Source organism: Ictalurus furcatus, chromosome 26 (assembly GCF_023375685.1).
Source record: "Ictalurus furcatus strain D&B chromosome 26, Billie_1.0, whole genome shotgun sequence".
Classification (NCBI taxonomy): domain Eukaryota; kingdom Metazoa; phylum Chordata; class Actinopteri; order Siluriformes; family Ictaluridae; genus Ictalurus; species Ictalurus furcatus.
Window position 1 is genome coordinate 14,134,338 of NC_071280.1, and position 17,379 is coordinate 14,151,716.

Sequence of the window (17,379 nt, forward strand, 5' to 3'; positions counted from 1 at the left end):
GGGAAAACTGCATTTTTTTGTCTTAATATTTTGAAGACATAGAGATAAGATAAACTGGTGTATATTTGTTTTGTGACGTCACAACATTAAACGTAACTAAAAAACGGATTCAAATATGATGGGTCATTTATTAATACATAAATGAAGAATTGTTAGCATTGGCAAATTCCTGTGATGTAAGAGGAATGAAACATAATGGGAGGTGTTGTTGATTATTTTCCTATAACTGCACACCCCCAAGGATGTCTTTTATTCCTTAGGTATAAAGTGTAGATACTTAAAATGGAGAAATCTTCTTTTGTATGGAGGCGCATTTGTGACCTGTGTCCTCCAAACTCTGACAACAAAGTGTTCCTCAAGGGTTCTTTGGATGGATGGATATTGGTTTCTAAAGTGAGCTTACATGGAACCTGTTTGAGAAAGGAAAGCTTTTGGAAATTTTCCAAATGGAAAACCTTCCTTTGGCAGATGAAATGTTTTTACTGAGCGTATAGCAGCAAAATGGAGTCAAATGGCTTCCTTTTGCAAAGGAAGCCAACGTTTTTATTTGAGAAGATGAGTCTTCAGTGGTGCACAATAATTTCATGTAGCGCGACACATTAAAAGTCTGTTGATTGCCTGGAATTATTACGAACCAACTTCATCCTGGATATATATAAGCGGTGTGGGATTGGGCAAAACTTTGTCAGGTTAATTAGCACTGGAGTCAGGAAACTCGGAGCTTGGCCTGGTGCTTTTTCAGGAAACCTCAAGTCAGCAAATGTTAAGTATGTGGTAAAGCTCTAAAGGTCCACATCCATTAAAAGGTCCCTTACGGAATTCACACTTTAGCCCACCGAATGGTACTAAGTCCTGCCCTCTTTTAACCTCCCTTTTTAGCCCGGAGAGTAAAGGTTGATCAAAGTAAACAATACACTCTTAGATGGAGAGCAGTCAATTTCCCAGCATTTCCTGTGTGGAGCTTTTGGAGTCAAAAGCAGCCCAACCCTTTGCAAACGAGACTCAATTTCACGGCACATTATCCTCACACCGTTTTTTTTCCCTTTCCCTAAACACTCTGCCTCTCTTTTTCTTTCATCACTAAGAGCAAGAAAGAGCAGCATGAATTAGTAATGGCTAAAAGAGAAAGGGCTAAAAGCCGTCCGCTCTTCACTCGCCCTTTCATTATCCGTCCGCGGACCCTGGTCCTCATCCCTTCTTCGCACTCATTTAGATAACACGTCCTCCAACCTTACCTCAGCCGCCAGACGCCTCGGAACACTACGGCTAACACGCACACTAATGCATAATATCCCCTTTCTGATTAGATTACATTAGCCTTATCTTCCTGCTCCATTTTGGTTGGACGTATCGCTAACTGCATTGGACGCTACAGCGAGACACGTCTGATTTGTCACATAGACTGTAGCAATGCCTAATGATGCCACTGTGCAAGGGTTATCGTAATTGATGTCCGGTTTAAAAAAAAAAAGTGGTGTTAATTGCTGTCAGTTGCAGCTGCATGAATATAATCCATAAAGAATGACCTCACATGGACTTCCTCAATGGCCTTGCACATAAAAACATAAAACATACATAAAAACCACATTCACCATTTTTAAATGTATATAACATACTGTATATAGTGTTCCCAGGATAGGCTCTGGATCCGCAGTGACCCTGACCATGAACGAATGAATCTAACAGCTTGGTGGCTTGTATTACGGATTTAGGGAAGCCAGGTTTTCACTAATTACATTCCTACTATACTCAATGCATGAAATAATTATTTGAAGATGAGTCTGTGCCAAGGGGGGCATGGTGGCTTAGTGGTTAGCACATTTGCCTCGCACCTCCAGGGTTGGGGACTCAATTCTCAGCTCCCACCATGAGTGTGCATGTTCTGCCTGTGCTTCGGGGGTTTCCTCCGGGTACTCCGGATTTCCCCCAGTCCAAAGACATGCGTTGTAGGCTGATTGGCATTTCTAAATTGTCCATAATGTGTAAGAAAATGGATGGATGCAGTCTGTGCCATATATTACTACCCAACATTTTCAAACTAACATGGAGCAGGTAAATGATATCATGACATGCAGGCTGTAAAATAAATCAAGAAAATATATATATATATATATATATATATTAACCAAATATGAGCCTCCAAAAACAATTTTAGGAGTAAGAGACAGTCCACTTGTCCTGCCCCTCTGGGTGAACCTTTAATGGCTCTGTGTGGCTCCTTTAGGAACACAGAACCCATAACTATCCAACTAACCCTTGAGAAACCATTTTTCCCCCTAATTGTATACTCTATACACACTGTATCTTATCTTAAAAGCACAAAAAATGCTGAAGTCATAATCGACACTGAAACATGCAGCAAATAACAATCATCATATTTTCCATTCACTTTTTTCTCGCCACATTTACCAGTCCCTCCAGGAGTTCACGATTTTGCGATCGCAGAATTTAACGCAAAATCAGGCAACCGCAGCAATATTCAGACGAGCTTGCAATTTTTCAAAATTACCGCAGATTTTCGCTAGATTTGGGCCGAGATTCGGGCATTCAGCCGAATCCCTCTTCGATTCACGTGCGTCGAACACGTGCGGTCTCATTTACAAAACAAACAACACCGAAAGAGCGTGCAAAACAATTTCGTGCGACTGCAATCCAAGTAGTTTTCCGCAAAAAAAGCAGAAAAAACTCGGCACATTGCGAACAATCGTGAAAAAAAAAAAGCTGCAGAAAAATCAAGCGTTTTTGGCCGCAACAATCCCAACAACAAAAGAAAAATCCACGAAATCCTGTACGGACTGATTCAGAATTCAGCTGGCCAGAGCATTGTGTCTCTTCCACACATTGAAATCAAAGGTACATTTGTTTTTCGTTTGCATGTCTTCCATTTGTCGGATGCTCAAAAGCCATCGGAAAAGCAATTGTGGCAAATTCATTTATAATACATTTCCATACATGGAAAACGTAAGACGTTTTATAGTAATTCTTGTTATTTTAAAAAGAAATAAATCATGAAATAAAAACCAAATCCTGGGCAAAAATCACCTAAAATCATTCGGGTAGAAAGGTATACAGGTGGGAAAAAAAAAGTTCAGCATGTTAAAATGTGATCAAATTTTATACGTGGACAAAGGCCATTATTTAATCATGAAAAACAAAACATAAACAACTGTCACAAGAGACCCGAGGCACGTGTAGATCAAAACGTGTCTGTAAGGTGTGACCTGCTTTGTACCAGGTGAAAAAATATTTTTATTATTATATATATATATATATCAGACGGACACGACAAATGTAATGACATGCCAGCATGCTCTCCTAGTCAGGTATGATGATGGATTATGGACCTAATAATAATAATAATAATAATAATAATAATAACTTAGATGCAAGATATTTCATTAAAGAGGTTTGTATTGATTTCCTAACAGCGCTACGACATACAATGCACAATATTATCTCTACACTTTTATGTACACGTTCCATGTTTCGTGATTTTTCTTTTTTTTTTTCTTTTTCGTTTGAGAATACCTGCTATAATCATCAAACATATAATAATGACAAAAAACAAAACAAAACAAAAAAAACAAAACATGGACAATCTTTCTTTTGGGAATAACAAGACACGAAGCTACACGAAAACACATTAAATGTCATGTAGATATTCAATAAACGATGAATAAACTCAAATCATCAGACTCTTCCATGATGGAAATAGTGCTTTATAGATAGTTAAACATGTCAGGGCTATAAAAGAGAAGCTCTGAAATATTGTTGTTTTTTTTTTCTTTTTTTTTCTTTTTTTTTTTCATGGTCAGTAAAGCGTGAGTGGTTTAAATATCCTATAGAAAAAAAATGTTGTGAAGGTCCACATGGTGTGTTTTTAGCCTCTGTGATAAGAAAAAAGGTGGCTCGACTTCACAGATAGGCACAATGAAAGCATTGATTTCCAATGCGTGTGACAGTCTCCTCGCAGTAATTTGTAGACGCCGACCCTTTGGGGTCCTTGAAATGTCTCGAGTCCTCCGATACAATCGATTTTTCGTGATTATTCCCACTTCTGCTTCCTCCGTCTCCGCACTCATTTACATGTTCTCTCGCTCTGCTTCTTCAGTACATCACCGCGGTCTTGAGAAAGAGCCGTCCATCTGCACGCACGCACACACACACACACACACAAAAAAAAAGGTCTAATGAAGCGAAATGTATTTGAATATTTGCCAGACTTGACTGATGTGGGCCTCGATGCACGATGAATAGCCTCGGTCCGTGAGGTTGTGTTCTTACACGGGCAGATTTCAAACCGAGATGAAAGGTTTTGTCGAGAGAGAAGACGCGCATTAAAATAAATGTCAGCCGAAACAGAGTGCCCACGCGCTCTCGACCCAGACAAAAAAGAGAAAGGAACCCCTTTGAATGATTAATTACTACATGTAAATTATGTAAATTATGCCCATGCAAATATTTCACGAGGACAATTAAGAGAGCCATTAATTACTGCCCACCCGCCTTTTATTCCCCCCCCCCTCCCCCCGTCTCTCTTTTTTGCTTCGCTGACATTCAATTTAATTTCCTTCTCAATGCTTTAGATGTTTAATCTTTGAACAAAGGCTTCGTGACACAATTTCTGGTCACACTGCTGAGACTTATGATCAGGGCCGCTGATATGATGGGTGCACCGACACCCGACGCGTGATTTGTGTGCTACTGCGCCTCTATAAACCCTTAAAAAAAAAAGGAACTTGTAGAAAAGAGTAAACAAAGACTACAATTCCCAGATTCTGTAAGTGGACAGTGAGGGGATGTTACCTGGTATCGTCCTGTCTGCGTCTGTTCTGTCCCTGCTCAGGTCGGTCTCCATTTCTGGAGCAGGAGGCTCTGAAGAAACATTGATCGTTAAAATTTTTTTGTCGTTTTAGATCAACACCACAGCATAACTTAACATGAAAGGAAAGATCCTCTCAGTTTATTAATCTTTATCATTAATTAATTATGTGCGCTTTCATGCTAGTTAAAATCTCTTTCATCAGCGTTTGTACTTTGGCTAATGGTTTCCTGGATTACCCACAATGCCATTCGGCTACTGCTGAAAAGTGGTGCCAGTGGGATTTAGCCCTCGTTTCATCTCTACCTTAAGAGAGTGATGCAGCAGCGCTTTAGCACTTTAGTCTGTCTGGCTCTCTCGCCTCCTTATCTGTACACTCTACCCGAACAGATCAGGTTCCGAAGCTTCGACTTTCATGCATCAACATTATATTACAAATTCTCCTATTAAACACCACGGAGATGGTCAACCTGTGACATCACAAGACATTGAGAGGAATAACACATTTACAGCACCAACCAACAAATGCTCACCAGAATCGATCATAAACACAAACACACCACGAATATTTTTTTTTTTACATATATATAAATGTATATTTAATGTGTTTCAGGATGGAGTTTTACTTTAAATGAACTGTTATTTGGGGCTGAGTTTGACATGCACTTTAGCAAAGCTAAGCTGACAGCAACAAGCTTTTCTTAGTTGTTACCAACGTTAACATCATAGCTTCAGGACAAAAGTGAAACAGCAAGATTCAGACACCGAATGTGTCTCGGGTGGTGGACTACATCTGGGTCCATTCATTTCTGGCTGAATTGTTCTTTTGACAATCGACAACCTTTTAACACGAAGACAAGGAGGGAAAAAAAAACCTCTTGGAAAAACCATTTAGATACAAATAACAGAAACCCTGCGTGTTCAGTGTGTGTGTGTGTGTGTGTGTGTGTGTGTGGGTGTGTAATGCAGGGATAAACTACAGAAGAGCAATTGCGGACGTAATCAATACAGAATGATGGATCGGCAGCACACAATACAGGAAGAAGAAGGCCCATGATTTATACTCCATGTGCTACAATTTTAAAGTTCTGCAATATATCAGCACTCTAATGACATGTATTTGTGTGTGTGTGTGTGTGTGTGTGTGGGTGTGTGTGTGTGCAGTCTGAGGTATAACCAGTAGCCACTCCTCCAGCAGGTTACTGTTCCAGCTGTGTAACTCAGCAGTGTGTGGTGTGTGTTTGCTCACCTTTTGGAGTGTGAGCGTGCTCACTGGCTGTCGTCTGCTGCAGCGTCTGCTCAGCCTGATCACGTCGCTTGGACTCGTACTCCAGAGCTTCCTGGAGCTTCCGCTTTGTCTTTTTCTCTTTCTTCAGTCGCTTCTGGATTAGGGCTGGAAAGGAACAAATGCGGAAACGTGAGGGGGTAAAAACGCAAGAGAAATGTGACAGGCTTCCGACACTTTAGTGCTTCAAAGACGTCTGATTGTCAAAAGTGTGATAGGTGTTTAAGGGCGGAGTGTGGTTTGAGGCAGTCGGCCATTTTAATTAGCATTTTCTTACTGTAGGTAGCTAATTACCTCAGGGTTCAGCAAATTTCCTCACAGATAAAAAAAAATTAGGTTATGAAATGTTAGTAATGATAGTATCAAACTTCTCCTTCTATCCCTAACAACGACAGAAGTATGCTAATCTATAAGCCTATAACCTTTTTTTTTTTCTTTCTTAAAAGTACATTAGCCAAAAAGTACATTAGCCAGTACTTTATCCAATTACGCTAACTGTGTGGAGGCTGCGTGCTAGCCGAACTAGCTAAACTTCTCATAACTAAACTCACTTTATTTCAGGAATGTTGTGAAATTACTGATTTGACATCCAGCAGACTGTAGAATACACAAGTGTGTAAAGAGAGAGTCCAGTCATCACATCGCGAATTAGGCAGGTGAAAGAAGACGGGTCTTAGCAATAACTGACAACAAAATCCAAGCAGGAAGATGTTAACTAAGTTCTAAATGTCATATTTAAAAAACCTCCTCATTTCTTTATTATATTATTTAAAATAACAACTAAACTTTATTTCATTTCCTTTCATTGGAAGCTTGTACGGTTACATGCCAATGCTTGCTAGGTGTTGCTAGGCATGCTAGCCAAGAGGACGGCTCAAACACATTATGATTATGATGAAATTCTGATATAATGTTAATAAAACAAGTGCTCATAAAAAATGGTTCACTTTACCAGAGATACAGTACACTTACTAGAGACACTTTATTAGGAATGTTTTTACACCTTATCGTCCATGCAACTCTCCGATCAGCCAATCATGTGGCAGAGTCACAATGCATAAAACCATACATGATCTCAGTGACTCAGACCATGGCATGATTGTTGGTGACAAACAGGCAGGTTTGAGTATTTCAGAAACTGCTGATCTTGGATTTTGACACATATCAATCTCTAGAGTTTACTCGTTTTACTAGTTGATGAGAGGTCAGAGGAGAATGGCTAGACTGGTTCACTCTGACAGGATGGCAAAGGTAACTCAAATAAACCGTTTACAACAGTGGTGAGCTGAAAAGCATCTCAGAATGCACAACATGCTGAACCTTGGGGCAGATGGTCTACAACAGCAGAACACCACAGGAATCTGAGGCTATAGTGCGAACCCGATGTGGTCTTCTGGCGTTGCTCAGGTACGACTTGTTTTCTTGAGATGCTTTTCTGCTCACCGTGTTTATAAAGTGTGGCTATTTCAGTTAACTTGGATCTGCATGGTTTTATGCATTGCGCTGTTGTCACTTGATTGGATAATGGCATGAATGAGAAGGTGTTCCTAAGGTTGCCGCTGAGTGTATTATCTAAGGTTCTATATGTGTACTTGATTTCCTTAACAACAGTCAGAAACAAACCCATACAAAGAAGTGTGACTGAAAGTATGGATGCACTGTAATAACGGCATACGTTTTATTTGATGAATGTTTGGTCTGTAAAACTATAATGCTATACAAATTCCAGAAATGTATATACCAAATATGCTATATTTGTGTACATGTAATGTGTTGGTAAATCAGATATTGGAATATCGGCGTAATAAAAAAAACCCCCGCCCACCAGCACTAAGCAGAGGGACCATTACAGTTCACAATGGCAGGAAAATCCCTGATCCAGTTCAATCCACACACAACTAATTAAAGTAGGAAATACTACAGCAGCAATAAGTAACACTGTAGCTAAATGATTTTAATGAGCAAACGCTCTGCACATAATTGCTGCTCAGATGTAGTTTGGTAACAACTCAGTCTACAGCGCAATGCGTGTATTAAATGTTCGATGGAGCTCAATTCTCAACTGACCGCCTTCATTTTCTTCTGTTTGTAATAATGGACTTAAGACATTCGAGTCAGCGAAAATGGGCTCCTTTGCATTAGCTCTAATGCTCCCTTGGGCGTTGAGGCTTCCTCTTGCCCTTTATTAACTGATCTGGAATCAGCAGCCCTCACATTTCCACCTTCTTCATTCACCGTTAGGAGATAAAAAAAAAAAAAAACAAAACAGCAAATTATTCTACAATGGAGTTCTACAACCGAGAACTCACTTAATACTAATGTGATGTATTATGTACAGCATCCGTTATGTTTATCATATCTGGTGTGGGTGAATATTAACACAGTGATTCAGTTTACGGACATAATCAATCATTAGTACAAATTTTATTAGAAGTGAGTACATGTAATTACAAAGGCAACTTCCTTGTGAATATGGGTGCTTTGTGTTTTTGGGCTTGTAATTTGTGCCTTTGTTTATGCATGCACATATCTGCCTAGGTGTGTGTGTGTGTGTGTGTGTGTGTGTGTGTGTGTACATTTAAAGGAAAGTGCTGAACCTACAGTTTATTTCTGTCGGCTCGATCATTGCGTGGGCGATATTAAAACAAATGACAAAGGGCCTCATAATTAAACAACTTTAATTAACGCTGCATGTTTTCCTGTCGCTGTGATTTAGACGCTTTTATGACCGTCTCTTCTCGTAACCAAAGTTTGAAGACGTGAAGAAATGTTCGAAGCGGATCAGATGAAAAGAGATTTGTATATGTATTTGATCTGCTTTGTTTTTAATGTATAAATGTATGTATAAATTACGTATGTCTGTATAAATTTAAGTTTAAAGTATAAAGATGTTTTGTTTTTTTTTAAAAATGTATAAATGAGTTTGTCTGATGATATGATAATGATGGTAGCTAAAAACATCCATTACTTGTTAGATAGATTTGCTTAGTAGCTCACGAAGCAAACTTTCAACACCAAACTTCTCTTTGGCTGTACTGTTCATTTATCTTTGTCTAAAAAGATAGTATGTTTAATGTTAGTAACATTAAAAGCAATGACAGGTGAAGAGAGTAGCATTGATTATCTTGTTACAATGGCACCTGTCAAGGGGTGGGATACATCAGGTGAACAGTCGGTTCTCAAATTTGATGTGTTGGAAGATGGAAGAATGGGCAAGCGTAAGGATCTGAGCGATTTTGACATTTGCTAAGTATTTGTAAGGGCGATGTTAACATATCGTGGATTTGCTAATAAGTTTGTTTTGCTAAACAGATGTAAGGCGTTTATCCGTACAAATATCAAATCATTTGTTCTAAAGGTCTTTTGACTTCTCCTTTACACAAAAAAAAAATGACTAAGCTGATCTTCTAACAGCTGCTGGATGTAAAACCTGTTATAATAAAAGAAACTTCAACATCGACTTTATCTCCGCTAGAGTGAGAGGAATACTTTATACAGTATACTGTAGTTCAGCGGGTCTTAACCTGGGGGTCGCAAAACGGTAGCAGGGGGGTCGCGGGAAAACTTTTATTTTAGACGATTTTACACAGAGGTTCACAGAGAAGCCACTGGATTTTTGGATATCCGTGCACGCCAAATACCGAGAACCGAGTGACATGGCGTAGAAAAAAAACTTGCCCATTCGCATTGATTTATCGCCATTCTTAGAAGCGGGTCGCACTCGCAAAAAGGTTAATAACTGCTGCTATAGTTAATCACATTTTCAGGATTGATAGCTCAGTGGTTAAGGTTCTAAACCAGTGATCGTGAGGTTGTAAGTTCAAATCCCAAAGAGACGTTGTTGGACTCTTAACTAATGAGCTACGTGCTTGAATTGTGCCCTCTATAAGTAACTCGAAGTACATGTCTCCTCTTTAATCACAATATACTTCACATGGCTCCACAGTCTTTACAGTAAGACTACTGATGTGGGATCAGGGTATCCTTTTATTTCTATTAAGGATGTCAAGACAAATTTCACTGTTCAATAATAGTCAAATGTTCGGAATATTTACATATTCAAAAAACGAAACAAAACAAAAAAACCACACATTTGAATGTGATACTATGTTCTAGTTTGTTTTTAGTGGCTAGGATGTAATTTAACAGTCCTCACATATCTATTTATATATCAAAAAATTACTGGTAGTGTTAACATATTTCAAATAAAAATTTGGTCAAAAAATGAGGTCACTGACTACATTTATTTGCACATTATTATTCTGATATTAACTGGAATTTGGTAATATTCTAATTAGTATCGAGTCATGTTCACACCGCAATCCGATTTCCCGATTCAGATTAAGACGATATTCTGATTTCCCAGATTCCTACCCCTGGGATATGCCTGTTTTAATCTGAAATGTGTTGCATGTAAACACTTTATTCAGAAAATCTACTGAAAGGAGATATATGCTCAGTCTGCAAAGAATTGTAGGTGCTTACAGATGCTTAGCTGTAGACTAGGAATGGCAACTTAGGCATACTGTACTTACAACAACCATGTATACAGGAATATTCAGAGGCCTGCACGCATATAAACATAGCATTCGGAATATGGCTGCAACCTGAATATAGACCGTAAACAGAATTTGATGTGCATGTAAAGATAATCATTGTGGGCTGAATTCTGGAAAACCAAAAAAAAACAAAAAAAAAAACCATGAATCTGGGCTTTGGCCAAAAAGGGTTTTTTTCAGATTATAACACACTTTGATACTTCGACCTTTTAAAATCATAAATATATTTCACCAAACAACATGGAAACAGTTTTATTTCCTTTTCAATCTTGCCGTAGCTGTCTGCCTGCATAGAAAGCCAAGTATGATTTCCTCACACTTTAATCAAGTTGTTGGATCGATATGTATCACACAATTATTTAAACATAATGCAGAATTGTTCAAGAAAGAACCAGCTAAAAATCTAAGGACTGTTACTTAACCCAGGTCTGAGATCAGTTAATCTGTCTCACTATATGTCATGTTTAAACCAACCTGCTCTCATAAAAAAAAAAAAAAAAAAAAGAACACACAAAACAATCTTATTTGATTTCATAGCTAAGTTCACGCCAAATTTCCTAATGCCAGGACAAGTTTAACCTGATCCCAGATCAGATTTTGGGTAGAGTAATGACCTCGGTTTTTCTGCTCCACGCAGAGCTGTCTCTCCAGTGTCTCGCGTAGTTCCCTCTCCCGATAAAGCTCCATCTTCAGCTCCGTCTTCTCCAGCTGCACCTGCTTCTCCTGCGCCCGGGCGTTATCTAAAGCCACCTTCAGCAGACCCTGAACACACACACACACACACACACACAGCATAAAGGTTAACTTTTTTTGAACTTTTAGCTAAATAAATAAATAAATAAATAAATAAATAAATATGAATTCATTCATTTCATGCATTTATAATAATCATTAACGTTTAATTGATAATTTACAAATGCATTATTTTTCTGTAAAGAAAAAAGCTCTTCAAAATGTATTTATTTAATGTTTTAATTTGTTTCCAAACCAAACAACATACGCATCATTTTTTATTATGTATGTATTGAATAATGGATTAATATTCTCTAGAGTTAAAAAAAAAAAAATCCATATTCATGCTAGAGTTTAATTATAATGATTTATAATTATTCAATTCATTTCATTGTTCCAACTGTGCAGTTTATTTATTCCAGAAATATCAAATGAACTGAATGTAATGAACAGAATGTAAAACTCTCATTTTCGAGCCGATCAGACCTAAACAATAAACTATCAACAATAACGTCAAAGACATTTTTACATGCTTTTCTAAGCAGCGCCTCATCCGTGTGTCTTCTGGGAACAGGATGTACCTGGATGTTAGTGAGGAGTGTTTCTATGGAAGACAGGCCCTCAGGAAAGAGCAGCGGTGCGGGGAAGCCTGGAGGAAGCGTGGGGATGGCGTGAGAAACCCTCTCGTAGGTCTCGCGAGATGTAGGCGTGCACAGTACGTTCTCTTCTGTAACGAGAATGAAAACCTCATTCATTATATAACACGTTCATTATAACAGTTTAAAGCTATAGCTGAGAACGAAGTCTCGGAGAGTGATTGACGAGGAGTGAAGGGGTTGGGATTTAGTGTGAGCTCTGGCTGTGACGAGACGAACATGAAGTTGTTAGATTAATGAACCTTATGTAAAGTTATATTACTGATCCTTTTTATAAATGATATAGGCATTTAAGTAGTAGAAGAATTCTTATTATTGATAATCAAAAATTTGATTGCTTCATTGGTCTTATGTTATATTTTAAATCATATACTGCTTTTAACATTCTTCATTTTTGATTCCTTAGGTTACATATTCCTTGATGTTTGGTTAAAGGTATTCTTCCGTTTTTACTAAAGGCAACAAAGCTTTTTCTTATAGAGTCAGTTTCCAAATGTGGGTAAAATTAGCCGCAGTTTTGTTTATTATATTTGGAAAAAAACTACTGGCTCAAACCAAGCCACCTTGGTTTTTATTACTACTCGTAAATTAGCAGAAGATTCTAATAAATAATAAACAAGCATCAGTGTGGTTAACCTATGTTAGTCATGTAGTTCAGATAATTACATTTTTAACTACAAATTAAGGTACATTCACACACACAGTGACTCGCAGCGACAAAGCGACCGGAGGCCATTCATTTTCGACGAGAGCTGGCTACAGGCATTCGTAAGATATGATGTATATATGATATGATATATAAACTGGTGAATTTATTGCACAAACGCTCTCCCTCCAGAATGTTTCATTTTAAGTGGCAAGAAAACTGGTTTGTTGTCAAAAGTAGAATGCTAGTTGTGCTACACACTGATCAATGTTACTATGGCAACCAGTAGTAGGGACGCCTACTGGCGACTTGTAGCAATAAAATCGCTTTGTGTGTGAACATACCTTAACTCATGGCTTTGTTAACTCCATTTTTAAAAGTAAAACTGCCCAACACTGCTGGGAAACTCAGAGAGCCTCGCACAGAGGTTCAAGGACAGTGTTACATCCAGTTGCAAACAAACCCTATGATCCTCAGTCCATGACCTCATCACATGACCTCTTGTCGAGCTCCTATGCCTGCTCACAGTCACTTGATTGCTTATGACACTAGCCTGTTTGCAATCACACTACTGGTTTTAAATACTCAGTGTCACTTTGTGAAGTTATCTGCCCGTCTTCAGTAATGTCATACGTATACTTTTTGAGTAACTGGTTGCAGATCGAGTATTTCCAAGCCTGCTCTCGCGTCAATCTGTCCGCTTCATGACGGCTTTCAAACAGCTAAGAATCTCCTACGTTCAGGCTGGTGAAAGTTCTGAAAGTCATTCTCATAAACACTTCTAAGTAATAAACCAATAATACATGTTACTTAAATGTTAATGTATATTATTATATGCAAATGAAATACACCCTTAGAAAAGGGGGTTCCTTGAGAGTTTTTTTTTTTGGATGGTTAAGGGTTCTAGCTTTATCCACTGGGGTTCATCAGGGTAAGATATTTAAGATTTGTTCCTTTGGGAGACCAAACGCACCTATGCAAGTGAATCCAGTCCATGAAACTGATGCAGTAATGCAGAACTCGGGTTACACCACAAACCAGTAATCGCAGGTTAGTTGTAGATGAACCCAGAGCCACAAACAAGCCGAGTGTTACTTACCTACAAACACTTTCTCCTCTGAAACAGCAAGTTTATATATGCAGAGCTGAGCATTTCAGACGTGCGTCTTTATGGCCGAGTGCCAGACAGGTCTAATAACAGTCCAAGGTCGCTACAGCACATCAAAGCTACTTTGTGTTTCTAATGCGGTCCGTGTCACTCGGCCTGAATAAATGTCAGCTCGATCGTTTGCTGAGAGTCAGCATGTTCTCTCCACCTCTGGCCTCCACACTGTAAATTTCCATCACTTCTGCGCAGAGTCATCTCAAATCTGGTCCTAATATGACTTGGACCATAGTGTCCCTGTTAGAACGGCTGCAATACACCTGCTGCTGATGGACCTGAAGGTTCTACGAACAATTCTGAAACAGGATAAGCACCAAAATACTACAGTTTTCATGTAAAGACCATTGAACAGAGCTCTCCTGCTCACTCTTAAATGGTAAAAACATGTTTTAATGACTAAATCTCTTTGGAGGAGTTCATTTGTGGGAGCGAACTTGACAGACTGGGAAGACTGGTTTGCGATGTTCTTTGAAGAAGCACGATGTAGTGTAGAGATCTGATTGGAAAATCTGTAGGAAAGACCTGAAATCTCAAATTCGCAATAATTTTGAAGAAAAAAAAAGAAGAAAAAAAAGGAACAAACTGATTATTCTACTTCCATAATTTTGAGTTACATCAGTTAAAAAAAATTATATATATATAATTATATTATATAATATAATATATATAAGTACGTTAGATTTTCAAGATAGACAGCTGTATTGGCCAACATTCAGTACTAGCTACATGTTATATATATATATATATATATATATATATATATATATATATATATATAAAAAACATGTAGCTAGTACTGAATGTTGGCCAATACAGCTGTCTATCTCGAAAATCTAACGTACACGTGTTAATATGTCATAAAATATAGAAGCCAATCAGATTTCAATATGCAAATTAGGACAATGCTGCATGGGTTTACCAAGAGGAGGGTAGGGATGAGTGAGTGTTTTCAAATATCCAGATATTCAGGAGAAAACCTTTATGACTATTACTTTGTAGCAATGGAATGAGTTGTGCGCCAAGTGTTCTCCAATTTAAGAACCATGAGTGTAATTTATTTATTTATTTATTTAAAAAAAATTTGTCTAACACAAATGAAACAGAGAAACGAAATGCTGGCGAGCGGTCATCACAAAATAAAAATAGTTTTATTTTCTAATATTTCTAATATTTTGTAATATTACTCAAAATAATACTTAAAAATTTTTAAATAAGAGTTTTGTGTGAAATTCCTATTCAAAAGGAGTGGGTGTGCAGGGCTAGGACAAAAAAAATAAAAAATAAAAATAAATAAATAAATAAATGTTTTGCATATTCTAAGATTTATGGATTTCGTGTAAAAGTATAAACAAGGTGGCTTTTTTATTGCCTAATTATTTTTTTTAAACCACTATATTATTCAGTGTATTTTGTATATTAATATATTTATACATTTATATATTCATTTCTAGGTTTCAAAAAGTTTTCAGTGACTTGAAAATGCTTCTGCAGCACACTTTATGCCTGCATCAGTCGTAAAGTTTTGGATGCTTGATAATTACAGCAGCGCTGATCTGAGACCTGCACTTAAAGCAGCAGACGAGGCGGACACACACCGCAGCGCGCATGAGTTGTTTTTGATCAGGCCGAAGCCTTGATCTTGACTTCAGTCACTTCAAAGGGCCTGCTAATGTATGAGGCCTTATGGTATGAAGCAGGTTAACCAGGGGCAACAGTTATTACGGGTCTGTAGCGAGAAGGAATCCGTCGTAGTATTGTGCTTCTCTCTGATGTTTAGCAAATGTAACTAATTATACAGCATGCCAATATTTAATATGGCCTCATACCTGTGCATGTGCGTGGTGTGTTCACAGACTGATTTCTGTTTTGCTCAATCTTGATAATGCCTAAACGTTATTAAACCAATAATATTATCACAAAGCTCACAAGAATGTCATTATAGCAAACATGGCATAATGGATCTATCAAAGCACCATGACAATAAGTCATGGGATGACAGTGATCTCAATAACATGCCTGCTGTTCTGTAGCTGCATGCTTTCAAAGCTGTTGAGTGCTTCTTTTACAGCCCTGTGGATTGCACAGCACATTTATCAACACTGCTGTAAAAAAAAAAAAAAAAAAAAAATTCCGACATCATACTTTTAAAAATGCTGCACAGCACACAGGCTCTCTTTATCGAGGGTCCTGTGTGCGCATAGCTGTAATAACCGACTTTGTGCAGGCTAATAAAAAGTGTTGTTAGGGAGGGGGGAAGGTGACTTTCTGTTCAAAAACACAGCTGCTTTATTTCCATAACTCTGTCTCCCCGTATGGCCCGGCCACTCAAACCATGTGCATAAATAATGCTGTTATACCGTATGTTTAGGACAGAACAGACCTAGCGACATGTTGTGTTTCACTGTTATGCTAATCATAAACTGCGAAGGCACAAATGTGACTAATGCATGGACTACTGTACGACCATATGGCGATGCTAACGTGTGGGAAACGCTTTAAACGCAGTTTTGAGATCGTCTTAGCAGAGTTGTTTTTAGTCAGTGTTTCTGTAGGCCAAACTAAACATTTGTGCCAGATTTACAAACATTTACGCCGATTTTCTTCGTACTCACACGTGCAAGTTGATGAATCACCTGTAAAGTGCAAAGCGTGTTCACGCTACAGCTCGTTTGCATTTAGCGACACCCACAAAACTCCATAAAAGGTAAAGCTGTCAGAGAGTGAAATGAGAACAAAATGGCAGAAGAAAACAAAATCTATCAGAGGCAGAAGTTCTTTTATCTACAGCAAAATAACTTGTACAGCAATAATAATAATAAAAAATATTAAGAAGCATAACACCACTAGAAATGGATAAAATCTGGAGAGAAAATGTTTACAGAATTAGAAAAAAAGAAAGAAAGAAAAGGTGCATTTGGTATGAATTAAGTGAGGCGAAAAGACAATGGTTTGGTTCATATCTACCCATCACTACCCATGTACTCATGTACAGTATGATACTTCTGTCACTGAATAACTGACTTACATTCTTCAGTTTAACAAGCGCTTGCTATTTATTTAGCACAAATGTTATTGACACAGTGTTACTCATTATCCTAATCCCATCATACATTCAGAGGTCTTCTTACAAATACTTGGTGGCTCTTAAATCCCCTATTTACGAACAATGGCTACTTTGTTCTCATTATTTAGATAAATGCCTAATTGCGGTCTAATGTTTTACTAGTGATATCAGATACTGACAGCTGAAATGACTGACAAATTAAGGTGGAGAAACTAGTCCTGAATTTAGGATGCTAGATTACAGCCCAAGCCTCAATCAGCAGGTCTACATGTAATCATATATAAAGCTACCTATTAATATATTTGTACGCACTATAAATATACACTCGCCCTATTACTTTATTATTAGGAACGCCTGCTCATTCATGCAGTTGTCCAATCAGCCAATCATGTGGCAGCAGCGCAGTGCATACACTCATGCACATACAGGTCAAGAGCTTCAGTTAATGTT

At 38.0% G+C, this 17,379-nt stretch overlaps 1 protein-coding gene across 3 annotated transcripts in view; it reads right to left on the reverse strand.

Moving 5' to 3' along the window:
- Positions 1-2,177: 2,177 nt before the first annotated feature.
- Positions 2,178-17,379, reverse strand: part of dachc (dachshund c) — a 73,271-nt gene continuing 58,069 nt past the window's right edge. For 2 of the 3 annotated variants that reach the window (XM_053615273.1, XM_053615272.1), the window contains exons 7-11: positions 11,980-12,125; positions 11,281-11,428; positions 6,072-6,215; positions 4,807-4,875; positions 2,178-4,145 (exon numbers count right to left, since the gene is read on the reverse strand). In XM_053615273.1, coding sequence (XP_053471248.1) covers positions 4,108-4,145; positions 4,807-4,875; positions 6,072-6,215; positions 11,281-11,428; positions 11,980-12,125 — 545 coding nt within the window. In that variant the 3' untranslated portion in view covers positions 2,178-4,107. Of the gene's footprint in view, positions 4,146-4,806; positions 4,876-6,071; positions 6,216-9,204; positions 11,429-11,979; positions 12,126-17,379 lie in introns of those variants that run through there. The other variant, XM_053615274.1, reaches the window with a different exon arrangement.